Source organism: Erythrolamprus reginae, chromosome 2 (genome assembly GCF_031021105.1).
Source record: "Erythrolamprus reginae isolate rEryReg1 chromosome 2, rEryReg1.hap1, whole genome shotgun sequence".
NCBI lineage: Eukaryota > Metazoa > Chordata > Lepidosauria > Squamata > Dipsadidae > Erythrolamprus > Erythrolamprus reginae.
The window spans coordinates 24292496-24307429 of NC_091951.1; the positions used below are offsets into that span (position 1 = coordinate 24292496).

Sequence of the window (14934 nt, forward strand, 5' to 3'; positions counted from 1 at the left end):
GGGAGGGGAAATTAAAATTGATAATGAAGCCATGGCACAAGAATTCTATGGGAAATTTTTAGCAGAGGAAGGAGAGAGTTCGGAAAGCAGAAGCCGAGAAGAACACCCTGCAGAAGAGATTAAAATAAAAAAAGAAGAAATCCCTACAGATAAAGAACAGGAATTCGAAGGAAAACAAACTAGAGCACAGAAAGAAAATAGAATTAATAGAAGGAAAATCCACAAATAAAGGAAAATGGAAAAAATGACAAAACTACTTTCAATGAATATTATGCATTCACATGACAAAGGCAAACTAATTTTTTCAAAGCTCCCAAAAAACCCATAGATATCATCGGTTTACAAGAAGTCCATATTCCACAACAAAATGAAAAGCAATTAGAAAATAATAAGTTGGGTAGATTGTATACATCCTTAGAGAACAAAAAAAAAAGAGGTATTGCGGTACATGTCAAAAAGGATATAGAAGCAATTTTTTTTTACAATGACAGGGAGTGGTAGAATATTAATATTATCTGTAAAAATGTCCTATACATAGTTATCACTGGTGGTTGTTTATGTACTATGCAAAGATTTTAAAAAGTTTCTTTAATAATTTGCATCAAAACTGGTTCGTTTAGAATTGGAAAATTTATGTCTAATAGGTGATTTCAATGGTATAATAGATATTGATAGACTACAAGTCCGCAATTAAAAAATTTAAAAAAAAGAAAACTAAGCAGGAATAGCGAAGCCAAAGAATTCACATTCTATTCTAACTGACACAAAAGTTGGACTAGAATAGACATGGTGTGGGCCAATAGGAGGGTGGAGAATTTAATAAATCACATAAAGATTGAAGCAAATGAATGGGCAGACAACAATCCTATCAAAATAATTTGGAAAGGTGAAGGCCCAAAAAATACAAGATGGATGATGAATACAAAAATTTTAAAAGAACAAGAATATAGTGATAACTTGTCTTACAAATTTAATTGGTTCCGGGACGAGGTTCATAAGGTGAAAATTTCGTAAGACAAAACATAGGAATCAATGTAAAAGCAAATAATGCGTGCAGACCCATTAGGAAAATCCAAACTTTAAGGTTTTTTTAAAAAGCGTCGTGCGGAAAAAGTGAAGGCTAACGGAGTGGAGATGGATAGTGAAGAATGGAGGTCCTAATGAAGGCTAAAGCTGCCCCAAATCTTTCCCAAAATTGCCTCCAAACCTTCCTACGTTGCCCCAAATTTCTCCAAAAATCGCCACTTCAAAAGCTTCCTATCTTGTCCCAAATTGCTTCTAAAATCGCCCATCCAGCGGCTTCCTATGCCACCCAAATCGAGGTCGTAACGAAGGTAAATGGAGTGAAGAAAGGCAGCAAAGAGAAACGAGGCATTTTGAAAGGAGAGGTGAGTTTGGAAGACTTTGGAAGTGATTTGGTTTCTCTCCTGTATGAATCCTCTGATGTACCACCAGCTGAGAATTTTGATCGAAACTTTTCCCACAATCAGGACATTCAAAGGGTTTCTCTCCTGTATGAGTCCTCTGGTGATGTACCAGGTTGGACTTCTCACTAACATTTTCCCCACAGTCAGGACATTCAAAGAGTTTCTCTCCTGTGAATCCTCTGATGTCTTACCAGGATGGAATTTTGATTGAAACTTTTTCCACAATCAGGACATTCATACGGTTTCTCTCCAGTGTGAATTCTCTGGTGTACCACTAACTGGGAATTGCGACTGAAACCTTTCCCACAATAAGGACACTCAAACGGTTTCTCTCCTGTGTGAGTTCTCTGGTGGATCACCAGGCTAGATTTGAGACTAAAACCTTTCCCACAATCAGAACACTGATATGGTTTCTCTCCTGTGTGAGTCCTCTGGTGGATCACCAACCTATAATTGAGACTGAAACTTTTCCCACAAAGACTACATTGGAATGGTTTTTCTCCTGTGTGTGTCCGGAGGTGTGCCACCAAGTTGGAATTTAGTCTGAAACTTTTTCCACAATCAGAACATTGAAAAGGTTTCTCTCCTGTGTGAATCCTCTGATGTACCACCAGGTTAGAATTTTGATTGAACCTTTTCCCACAATCAGGACATTCAAAGGGTTTCTCTCCCGTGTGAGTCCTCTGGTGATGTACCAGGTTGAACTTCTCACTAAACTTTTTTCCACAGTCAGGACATTCAAAGAGTTTCTCTGCTGTGTGAGTCCTCTGATGTCTTACCAGGTTGCAATTTAGACTGAAACTTTTTCCACAATCAGGACATTCAAAAGGTTTCTCTCCAGTGTGAATTATCTGGTGTACCACCAGTTGACAATTTTGACTGAAATTTTTCCCACAATCAGGACATTCAAAGGGTTTCTCTCCTGTGTGAGTCCTCTGATGTTTTACAAGGCTGGAATTAAGACTGAAACCTTTCCCACAATCAGGACATTCAAATGGTTTCTCTCCTGTGTGAGTCCTCTGGTGGATCACCAGCCTATAATTGAGACTGAAACTTTTCCCACAAAGACTACATTGGAATGGTTTTTCTCCTGTGTGTGTCCGGAGGTGTGCCACCAAGTGGGAATTTAGTATGAAATTTTTTCCACAATCAGAACATTGAAAAGGTTTCACTCCTGTGTGAATCCTCTGATGTACCACCAGGTGAGAATTTTGATTCAAACTTTTCCCACAATCATGACATTCAAAGGGTTTCCCTCCTGTGTGAGTCCTCTGGTGATGTACCAGGTTGGACTTCTCACTAAAATTTCTCCCACAGTCAGGACATTCAAAGAGTTTCTCTCCTGTGTGAGTCCTCTGATGTCTTACCAGGTTGGAATTTAGACTGAAACTTTTCCCACAATCAGGACATTCATACGGTTTCTCTCCAGTGTGAATTCTCTGGTGTACCACTAACTGGGAATTGCGACTGAAACCTTTCCCACAATAAGGACACTCAAAGGGTTTATCTCCTGTGTGAGTCCTCTGATGTCTTACCAGGTTGGAATTTAGACTGAAACTTTTCCCACAATCAGGACATTTGTATGGTTTCTCTCCTGTGTGAATACTCTGGTGGATCACAAGGCTAGATTTGAGACTGAAACCTTCCCCACAATCAGAACACTGATATGGTTTCTCTCCTGTGTGAGTCCTCTGGTGGATCACCAACCTATAATTGAGACTGAAACTTTTCCCACAAAGACTACATTGGAATGGTTTTTCTCCTGTGTGTGTCCGGAGGTGTGCCACCAAGTGGGAATTTAGTCTGAAACTTTTTCCACAATCAGAACATTGAAAAGGTTTCTCTCCTGTGTGAATCCTCTGGTGTACCACAAGGTGAGAATTTTGATTGAAACTTTTTCCACAATCAGGACATTCAAAGGGTTTCTCTCCTGTGTGAATCCTCTGGTGATGTACCAAATTGGACTTCTCACTAAATTTTTTTCCACAGTCAGGACATTCAAAGAGTTTCTCTCCGGTGTGAGTCCTCTGATGTCTTACCAGGTTGGAATTTAGACGGAAACTTTTTCCACAATCAGGACATTCAAAGGGTTTCTCTCCTGTATGAGTCCTCTGATGTCCAAGTAGGGTGGTATTCTGACTGAAACCTTTTCCACAATCAGGGCATTCAAAAGGTTTCTCTCCTGTGTGAGTCCTCTGGTGTGTAACCAGGCTGGAATTCTCAGTGAAACTTTTCCCACAATCAGGACATTCAAAGGGTTTCTCTCCAGTGTGGGTCCTTTGATGTTTTACTAGATGTGAATTTAGACTGAAACTTTTCCCACAATCAGGACATTCAAAGGGTTTCTCTCCTATGTGAATACTCTGATGTATCACTAGGGTGGAATTCTGACTGAAACATTTTCCACAATCAGGACATTCAAAGGGTTTATCTCCTGTGTGAGTACTCTGATGTACCAATAGAGTGGAATTCTGACTGAAACTTTTTCCACAATCAGGACATTCAAAGGGTTTCTCTCTTGTGTGAGTCCTCTGATGTACCACTAGGTTGGAATTCTGACTGAAACATTTTCCACAATCAGGACATTCAAAGGGTTTCTCTCCTGTGTGAATACTCTGGTGTACCACCAAGTGGGAATTGCGACTGAAACTTTTCCCACAATCAGGACATTCAAAGGGTTTCTCTCCTGTGTGAGTCCTCTGATGTTTTACCAGGCTGGAATTAAGACTGAAGCTTTTTCCACAAACAGGACATACAAAGGGTTTATCTCCTGTGTGAATCCTCTGATGTACCAATAGAGTGGAATTCTGACTGAAACTTTTCCCACAATCAGGACATTCAAAGGGTTTTTCTCCTGTGTGAATATTCTGGTGTCTCACCAAGCGAGAATTATGACTGAAACGTTTCCCACAAACCAGACACTCAAACGGTTTTTCTCCTGTATGTGTTCCCTGGTGCATCAAAAGCAGGCGATCTGTAGTGAAACATTTCCTGCAATCAGAACAATCATATGATATTTTTTTTGGGTACATCCTGTAGTGTATCATGAGGTGGGAGTTCAGACCGAATATTTTCCCACAATCAGAGCATTCAAAGGATTTCTCCCGGGTGTGAAATCTCTAATATATCAGCAAATTGCCATGCTCAGTATATAGGGAGACGTTGTAGGGCTCCTCTGCTATGTGGGTCCTTCCGTGAACCACAATGGAGCTGTTCTGAGTAAAGCTTTGGCCACATTAGTATTGGTTCTCCCCAATGTGGATCATTTCGTGCATACTCAGTTGTCATTTGAAATGTGAGTTAGCTGCCAAGCATTCAAATATAAATCACGTGACCATGGGAAAGCTCCAATAGTCATGGAAGTATGATAAATGGTCACAGGTCAGTTTTTTCAGTGCTGCTGTAGCTCCAAACAGGTACTAAAGGAACTGTTGTAAGTTGAGGATCACCTGTAGAGCATCCTTCCATTCCACATACTCAACTCTTTCAAAATCTTTTCTTGATCATCTGCTGGGGAAGGAGGAGAATTTTACGAGTTTTCTGAAGAAAATGAAAAATATTGTGTTTTCTGGCTTGATGGACTTTCCTTTTTAACGTTGCTTGTTGTTCTCAGTTGTCTGGAGTGTTCTTATTGCCATCTTCTTTGTCTATATGATTCAAAGAAAAGAATAACTTTAATAGTTTATAAAATGATTGCAGAAGATGTCAAAAAAGAAAACTATATACATTATGTGTCCCATCAGCACTGCCTCATGGAGCAAACTTGGCAAGGCTTGTTTTGCCAATCCAAGAACAAATTGCAGCACTGCCGTGAGCTTCATCATACCAGCACAGCTAATGTCCTGTTGTTTGTGGCTGTGCTGGTATATTGACCCTCGTGTAGTACTACTGCACAAACCAAGAGTGGGAAGTGCACTCCGAGAGTGTTCACTTCTGGAAGACTCTCTGCTCCGGGTCCCACAAGACGGCAGCAGTGGCACCGGGTAGTAGCCGCTGGGCGGTGGCAGGGTTGTCGGCTGCGAGCCAGAACTCCAGGACAGAGGCACCGACGGCAGCGGCTAAACATGTTGCTATACGCCATACATGCTGGCATTGCATGGCTGGCACTTGCGTGCTGGCTGGACCGGGACGGAGGCTCCAGCCCCACACCCATGCCCAGCGCAATGCCAGCATGTACAGCATCTAGCAACATGTCCAGCCGTCGTCGTCAGTCCCTCCGTTCCGGAGCTCCACCTCACAGCTGACCACCCTGTGGCCTCCCCACGGCTACTGCCCAATGCCGCTGCTGCGGCGTGGTGTATGAGAGAGAGAAAGAAAGAAAGAAAGAAAGAAAGAGATAACAAGAGAAAGAAATAGCAAGAGAGGGAGAGAGAGAAAGAGAGAGGGAGAGAGAGGGGGAGAGAGAGAAAGCAAAAGAGAAAGAGAGAGATAGCAAGAAAGTGAGAGAGAGTGAGAGAGAGGGGGAGAGAAAGACAGCAAGAGAGAGAGAGAAAGAGGGGGGAAGGAGGGGGAGAGAAAGGGAGCAAAAAAAAGAGGAAGGAAGGGAGAAACAGAGGGATAGAGAGAGGGGGGGAAAGAGAGGAAGGAAGAGAAAGAGGGAGAGAGAGAGAAAAATAGAGCGAAAGGGAGGAAGAGAGAGATTTTTTTTGTCCAAACCTTTTTTAGCCCCCCCCCCCCCCCCCCTGGATTTCGTAAATGTGAATAAAGTGCCGCGGCTTTAAAAAGGTTGGGAAACACTGTTCTGGCCAAACCCTCTAGTCTACCATTTCAGACAAGTGGGCGTTGAATCTCTTTTTCAAAGCCTCCAGTCATGGAGCACCCAAAACCTCTGAAGGGAAGCTATTCCATTGGTTGATTGCTGTAATTGTTAGGAATTTTTTGTCAAGGATTAGTACTATCCTAGGTAATACTGTATTCCATTTAAGGTAAAAATGTTGTGTGTATGCAGAGCAGCCACACAGCTGAGTCATACTGACTAAGCTGCAATCTGATTGGGCTAGAACAGTATAAGAAGCAATGCACGTTTACAGTGGTTGGCTGGTTGGTTAGTTCTGGTGTGTGGTTAGTCTTGTGGGTGGGTTGGTTTACTGTATTGTGGTTTATATTTGTAGTTAAGTACTTTCTGTAAATAGAAGAATAGGAGAGATTATATTTTTGATACACTGAAGAGTAAAACTTCTTCAACCATTTCCTGCTGAATTGTCTTCATTCTTCATTTGGCATCAGTTTCTGAGTCCTTGCGTCACATATACCTGTGCCTAGCCAGTAACCTTCGAACACAAATCAGACAGGTTATAGGCCCAGAGCAGGAGTAAACTGGCGTAAACAGGTTTGGCATGACAGGACAAGTACTGGAGTGAAAAGGTTCCAGGGTTTCAGACCTGGAGAAAGAATTGGAAGAAGCCAGGATTGGTGGCCAGCTGGTAGGAAGACATAGGCAGGGAAAACTGTTGTTTAGTTATCTTGCCTCAGCAATTATATACCGGTAATTTAAAACTGTAGCCAAATGGTTGTGTTAGTCAACATGTGAATAAGATAAAAAGTTTGTTTGCAGAATTAGAATGCCGAGGCCTGACATTTCCAGAGGAACACAATGAACTCAATCTGTATAGTCTGGAGGACAGAAGGAAAAGGGGGGACATGATCAAAACATTTAAATATGTTAAAGGGTTAAATAAGGTTCTGGAGGGAAGTGTTTTTAATAGGAAAGTGAACACAAGAACAAGGGGGCACAATCTGAGGATAGTTGGGGGAAAGATTAGAAGTAATGTGAGAAAATATTATTTTACTGAAACAGTAGTAGATGCTTGGAACAAACTTCCAGCAGACGTGGTCAGTAAATCCTCGTTAAGTAAAAGCTGGGTACCATAGGTTTTATGCTTAAGACTTTCCACCATTTTTGTAGCCTGTCTTTGGACACGTACAATTTTATCAATATCTTTTTATAGGTGAGGTCTCCAGAACTGAACACAGTATTCCAAATGTGGTCTCACCAGCGCTCTATATAGCGGGATCATAATCTCCTTCTTCCTGCTTGTTATACCTCTAGCTATGCAGCCAAGTGTTCTACTTGCTTTCCCTACCACCGGACCGCACTGTTCACCCATTTATAGTTTGAGCTGAAGGAATTGTAAAAGACATACTGTATTTTATGCTTAACAAAGGTAATATGGGGAATGTTACATGTGTTAAAGTGGTTGCGTCTAGGAGTGCACATTGGAGGGGAAAGAATACATTGCAATATTGAAGTATTCTTTCACCAGGATAAAACCGAGTTTGACCACAATAAATAAGGAAGGTGGCAGTTCAAAGGCTTTGCAGGATAGCATTAAGATACACACTGGTTTAAGAAAAGAAATAAAATTCAAAAGAAAAAATCAAATTAACAATACTTTATATCCTTTTTATTACATAGAAAAAAAATACAAAAGACATATATACAAAAAACCTTTTTATAAAGAAAGATCTGTATGATATTAAAGAAATTAAATATGAATAAAAGAAGGCGGATAAGAAAGAATTAAATGATTTAAAGAACAGTGACAACCTACAAGAGAAAATGGTATACGCTGAGGACACAACATACTTCACCAGAAAATAATTTAAAATCAAAAATCATTCAAAACTTACCTCCTGAAGGGAATACAAGTACAAATATTATAAAATATGCTAAGTGAATAGTTATTGTTATTAATGTACTTAAATAAGCAATTAGATCTTTTTTAAAGAATATTTTCTTTTTGTTTGTTTGTTTGTCATGTTTGTTTATTCGTTTATTTGTTACGTGTTGATTTAGCCTTGTATTAATATAAAACATATATTGTATGTAAATGTGTATATATTTGTAATAAAAAAAATTATATATATAAAAAAAAGATACACACTGAAAGTATTGCAGAGTCAGAGCCAACACAAAGTAGTGATTGTGAGAGACCAATACCAAGAAGGTCAGAGAGAACTAGTAAAAGAAAATCACCAGAAAGTTTCCGATATACACCGGGTGTATCATGCAACGTAATATGGGAGCCACAGAGCTATAAGGAAATGTTAACCAGACCATCAGAAGAAGTGAGACAATGGAAGAAGGCCAGGGATGTAGAGTTTCAGGTACTACAAAGGTAGAAAGTGTTTGACCTTATGAGTCTGCCGAGGGACCATAAACAAGGGGGCACAATCTGAGGTTAGTTGGGGGGAAAGATTAGAAGTAATGTGAGAAAATATTATTTTACTAAAAGAGTAATAGATGCTTGGAACAAAGTTCCAGCAGACGTGGTCGGTATATCCACAGTAACTGAAATTAATAATCAGCTCTTCCTTGGTCTAGAGTTTTTAAGCAACTCTAGAAAAATCTAGGAATGAAAGATCAAGCTGTTTCTTATTGATGGAAGAGAATATCTATCAGCTCTTTATGTGGAATCGTATCAAAGGCTTTGCTGAAGTCCAGATAGGCAATATCCACGGCACCACCTTGATCCAACACCTTTGTGACATAGTCTAAAAAATCAATGAGATTAGTCTGACAAGGCAAATCATGTCAGACTAATCTCATTGATTTCTTTGACTATGTCACAAAGGTGTTGGATCAAGGTGGTGCCGTGGATATTGCCTATCTGGACTTCAGCAAAGCCTTTGATACGGTTCGCATAAAGAGCTGATAGATAAATTAGTGAAGATTGGACTTAATCCCTGGATAGTTCAGTGGATTTCAAGCTGGCTGAAGCGTAGACATCAGAGAGTTATTGTTAATGGCGACTACTCTGAGCAGAGACAGGTTACAAGCGGTGTGCCACAAGGGTCTGTTCTGGGTCCTATTCTTTTTAATATGTTTGTGAGTGATATAGGGGAAGGTTTGGTAGCGAAGGTTTGCCTATTTGCCGATGACTCTAAAGTGTGCAATAGGGTTGATATTCCTGGAGGCGTCTGTAATATGGTAAAATATTTAGCTTTACTAGATAAATGGTGAAAGCAATGGAAACTGCAGTTTAATGTTTTCAAATGTAAAATAATGCACTTGGGGAAAAGTAATCCTCAATCTGAGTATTGCATTGGCAGTTCTGTGTTAGCAAAAACTTCATAAAAGAAGGATTTAAGGGTAGTGATTTCTGACAGTCTCAAAATGGGTGAGCAGTGTGGTCGGGCAGTAGGAAAAGCAAGTAGGATGCTTGCTGCATAGCTAGAGGTATAACAAGCAGGAAGAGGGAGATTGTGATCCCCTTATATAGAGCGCTGGTGAGACCACATTTGGAATACTGTGTTCAGTTCTGGAGACCTCACCTACAAAAAGATATTGACAAAATTGAACGGGTTACAAGACGGGCTACAAGAATGGTGGAAGGTCTTGAGCATAAAACGTATCAGGAAAGACTTAATGAACTCAATCTGTATAGTCTGGAGGACAGAAGGAAAAGGGGGGACATGATCAAAACATTTAAATATGTTAAAGGTTAAATAAGGTTCTGGAGGGAAGTGTTTTTAATAGGAAAGTGAACACAAGAACAAGGGGGCACAATCTGAGGATAGTTGGGGGAAAGATTAGAAGTAATGTGAGAAAATATTATTTTACTGAAAGAGTAGTAGATGATTGGAACAAACTTCCAGCAGACGTGGTCGGTAAATCCACAGTAACTGAAATTAATAATCAGCTCTTCCTTGGTCTAGAGTTTTTAAGCACCTCTAGAAAAATCAAAGAATGAAAGATCAAGCTGTTTCTTATTGATGGAAGAGAATATATGTAGCCCTAATTTGAACTGTGGGTATTTTAATGCTCTTGTGAGCGTGGATGTTTGCTTACGGAGGTTTTATGACCAGGCTAGCTAACATCAAGGCAGTTTTTCTCTCAGAACTAGGCTTAGAATGACCACATGTGCGCACAATTTCTTCTGGTTTCCGGTTAAAAATCCCCATAACGGAAAATGGACTAGTTTAACAGTGTTCACTTAATGACCACAAGGTTCACTTAATGACAAGAGAGCACACAATGAATAAAGGCTAGCGAAAAAAGCAAAAAATAACCTCCAAAAAGCTTTTTCCAATATGTTAATAACAAGAAAAAAAAAGGGATTTGTCCATTGTTTGGTGAAAGTGGCAAGAAAGTGACAAGCAAAAGGGAGGAAGCAGAGCTCCTTAACTTGTTTTTTCCATCTACCTTTACACAAGGGCGGAAAAAACAGCCCAACCTATCTAAAACAGCACCACAAATAACGGATTAGGAACAATTCAAATCACTAGGACCGGATGGATTACACCCCAAGGTTGTGAAAGAACTGGCAGACGAGATCTCAGAACTACTGAACTATGCCATTCAAAGATCCTGGTGCACCAGGGGACTCTTCAGAGGACTGGAAAACTGCTAAGGAAGTTCCCATCTTCAAAAAAGGGGATTAATCTTATTGCGTACTTTGACAAAGTGATGAAATTAGTGGTCCAGAGGCATGCTGTCGAAATAATTTATTTGGACTTCAGTATGGCATTAGACCATAACCTACTATTAGATAAAGGGGAAAAATTTAGGTTAGATAGCAAAACCACTATACAGATTCAAAACTGGCTGACCAACCGTACTAACGTGTAGTGCTGAATGGAACTGTCCATGGAGGGAAGTAAGTAGAGGAGTACCCCAAGGCTCTTCCACATTTTCACCAATGACTTGGACGAGGAATCTTGGGGTCCTAGTGGACAACCATTTAAATATGAGCCAGCAATTGCGGCAGCTGCCAAAAAAGCCAACACAGTTATAGGCTCCATTAAGAGAGGGATAGAATCAAGATCACCTGAAGTGTTAATACCATTTTGCAATGCCTTGGTAAGGCCATACTTAGAACACTGTATTTAGTTTTGGTTGCAACGATGCAGAAAGTTTGTTGACACTCTGGAAAGTGTACAGAGAAGAGCAACAAGGTGAATCAAAGCTAAAAAATATGAAGAACGGTTGCAGGAACTGGTTATGTCAAGTTAAACGGAAAGGAGGACTACGGGAGACATGATAGCAGTGCTGGAATATTTTAGGGGTTGCCACAAACAAGAGAGAGTGAAGCTATTCTCCAAAACACCTGAGGGTAGAACAAGAAGCAGTAGGTGGAAACTAAACAAGGAGAGAAGCCATTTAGAACTAAGAAGAAATTTCCGGACAGTTAGAACAATTAACCAGTGCAACAACTTGCTTCCAGAAGTTGCTAATGTTCAGATACTGGAAGTTTTAAGGAAGATATTGGATTACCATTTGTCTGAAGTGGTGTAGGGTTTGCTGCCTAAAGGGGGGTTGGACTAGAAGATCTCCAAGATCCCTTCCAACTCTGTTATTCTATATTCACAACATCCCAAAACATCTTCAATAAGATATTTTTAGTTGAAACCTAGTTCTTACATGGATTAAGCAATAGTAAATACACTGTGCTTCTTGGCTACACATAGAAATTTAAAAAAATCAAAATAACACAGTGGCAGATTAATCCATTATTATCAAGAGAGTTGAAAGGGACCTTGGAAATCTTCTAGCTGTTCAATCCCTTGCTTGAGCAGGAGACCCTGACAAAAAGGACAACTTTATCACACAAAAGATACAGGATAGAATTAGAGGATCAACTATACTAGACTTAATACTTACTAAGAGAGGAAATTCCTTTGATTGAATAGGAAACCATGATAAAAACCACAACTTGAACACTCAAAAGATACAGGATGGAATCAGACCAGTGGTTCTCAACCTGGGGGTTGGGACCCCTTTGGGGGGTCGAATGACCGTTTCACTGGGGTCGCCTAAGACAAAAAGGGAAAAGACCAATCCCCCCGCCCCCAGGTGTTAGTAACTAAAGCTTCTATTCTGGCACCTTGGATCATATTTTTACAACTCGACCAATCAGGCGTATACAGTAGGGGTGTCCCTCTGACCTTCCTGCCAATCAGCTTAAAGCTCTGTTGGGAGAATTGGCGCTAGACTTATGGTTGGGGGTCACCACAACATGAGGACCTGGATTAAGGGGTCCCGGCACTAGAAAAGTTGAGAACCACTGAATTAGAGGATCAACTATACTGGACTTACTACTTACTAAGGGAAGAAATGAAAGAGCAACAGGTTTGGAGGTTTGAGGCTAAAACATACAAAGATGGTTGCAGGAATTGATTATAGAATAGAAGGAGGAGGTTAAAATGCCTGCAGTCTTCCAATATCTGAGGGGCTGCCACAAAGAGGAGGGGCTCAGTCATTTCTCCAGAGCCTCTGAAGGGAAAACAGGAAAGAATGGGTGGAAACCAATCAAGGAGAGAAGCAACCTAGGAACAAGGAGACGTTTTCTGATTGTGAGAACAATTAACCAATTTTCCTGCAGACGTTGTGGCTGCTCCACCACTGGAGGCTTTCGGGAAGAGACTGGGCAGCCATGTGCCTGAAATGCATAAGTTCTCCTGCTGGAAAAGGGGGCTGGACTGGATGACCCCAAAGATCCCTTCCAACTGTTCTTCCACAATTCTAGTTGCTTCTCTGCTTCCACGCCGTGGAGGGAACCAAACAGCCTGAGTCGCTCCCCTCAACTCACCTACCAACTGATGTTTCGATCCTTGGAAGAGGCGAGAGCGCCTCTGTGCACCACACTCTCCGCTCGGTTTCCTTTCCGGAAGAGGAAGTTTCTCTCCTTCCATCCTTTCTAGCAACACAGTACTCGATGGTTTTAACTGCTTCAAGATCAACCAGAGGCCACTACTGCATTGTTGAATTTCCAGTCACAGATGTTGCCTATCTGATTTTGGGGGGCGAGGGGGGGGGGGACGGGCGGGGACGGGCTTTTCCCTTCTCTACGGATGCCATTTGCCAGATTACATGCTATCAAGCCATTTTCAGACTCTTGAGCCAATACAGTCTCATCTATTGATGTGCATTTAGCTTTTCTTGCCTAAGTGGAAGACCTTTTTTATTTGTTAAGTACAGTATATATAATACAACCTGTAAATGTCTTTGTTCTTTTCTTCCCTTTTTCTAAAGTCTGAGCACCATTGTGCCTACCGTCCCTGTCCTATTGTCCAAATCTACCTATACCTACTTTGCTTTTATCTTCATATCAAAAAACTGTTATCTTGTACATTGGATGGACGGACGGACGGACGGACAGACAGACAGACAGACAGACAGACAATTAGATTTGTATGCCGCCCTCTGTGCAGACTCAGATAGATAGACAGACAGGCAGACAGACAGATGATTCCTCTTTTCTGTGTCTGTCCTTCAAGTACTGAAAGACTGCTATCATATCATCCATTTTTCTCTCTGTTACCCAATTCCTACAATCCTTCATTGTATGTTTTACCCTCCACTCGCTTAAATGTCTTTGTTCTTCTACTCTGTGGTTTTTCTACAGACCAAACATCTTTTTTATATCCTAGTGACCAAAACGAGATGCAGTATCCAAAGTGCAGTCTTACAGGACCAGGAAGAGGTTGGACACATTAGTTGCTGTTTCTAAGTTTATTAGATCAAGCTGTAGCGTAGTTCACACACCTGAGCCCTGCGCCCAGGTGTAAGTGCCTTGCCTAGAAGTGCAAACTGACAGCTCTTTAAATCTGAAATCTTGTTGAAGTGAAGTTTGTGGGTTAGTTTCTGAATGTTTTGTTACCAGGCTGTAACATCTTCAGTGGAGTTTAGGGCATCTATTCAATGACTCCTACGGAATTGGGGGACTTATGAGCTTTGATAGACAAAAATTTTAAAGATTCATCTAATTTGCTTCGCCCAAGGTGGATGCCCCAATTGTTCTGGGAAAAAAAGATGGGTCCCTTCATTTGTGGGTAGACTATAGAGGGCTAAATGGTATAACTATGTTTGAAATGCTTACCTGCTGCCCCTAAGGAAGAATATGGTAGCACACCTCGAGAAAGGGAACTTTTTTTTATCAAACTGGACTATAAGAAGCATATTACACAGACAGAATTAAAGAAGGTGATGATTGAAAAACAGCATTTAATTGTCCTTGATTGTAACAGGCTTTTGACCTCGCTTTGCCCAGTCATTAAATGAATTACTGTGGACATTAATTGAGACACCACCTGACTGCTAGTCATTTTATTTCTCTTTTCCATGGTGGATTACCATCAGCAGGTAAGCATCACAGGGACAAAATCATTGTACCCAACTAGTGGATTACTACTCAGAAGGATGTGAAGAATCGTGGAGAAAAAACAAATTCTGTTCTGGGAGGTCCCCTTCCTCTGTGCGTGATGGAGGAGTTTGGGATTATGAGTGAACACAAATGAATCCCTTTGTGAGCCTGAGCTCTTCCCAAGAAGCTGCCACATGGAGCACAGCCACTTCTTAAAAGCCCTCTCAACACTGGACTCTTTTGGGAAAACGGATCGGCAACAGAGGTTTATAATTTTGGGGAAAAGACGCAATTGGTGGTTTTATTGTTCTTAAACAAAATCTTAGAAAAAATTTATTAGTAAGAATCAAACAAAGATATTTCATCTGGAAGAGATCAGAGACAATCATTATGGTGACATATATTAAATAAGCCATTCTAGA

General features: G+C 40.7%; 1 protein-coding gene across 4 annotated transcripts in view; it reads right to left on the bottom strand.

Annotated features, from left to right (window-relative positions):
• Positions 1 to 13033, bottom strand: part of LOC139160015 (zinc finger protein 850-like) — a 37103-nt gene extending 24070 nt beyond the window's left edge. Inside the window, exons 1-3 of one of the 4 annotated variants that reach the window (XM_070737508.1) lie at positions 12959 to 13033; positions 1619 to 5074; positions 784 to 1548 (exon numbers count right to left, since the gene is read on the bottom strand). In XM_070737508.1, the coding sequence (XP_070593609.1) occupies positions 1279 to 1548; positions 1619 to 4474 (3126 nt within the window). In that variant the 5' untranslated portion in view covers positions 4475 to 5074; positions 12959 to 13033 and the 3' untranslated portion in view covers positions 784 to 1278. Of the gene's footprint in view, positions 1 to 783; positions 5075 to 12958 lie in introns of those variants that run through there. The other 3 variants (XR_011557870.1, XM_070737506.1, XM_070737505.1) reach the window with 3 other exon arrangements.
• Between the last annotated feature and the right edge of the window lie 1901 nt (positions 13034 to 14934).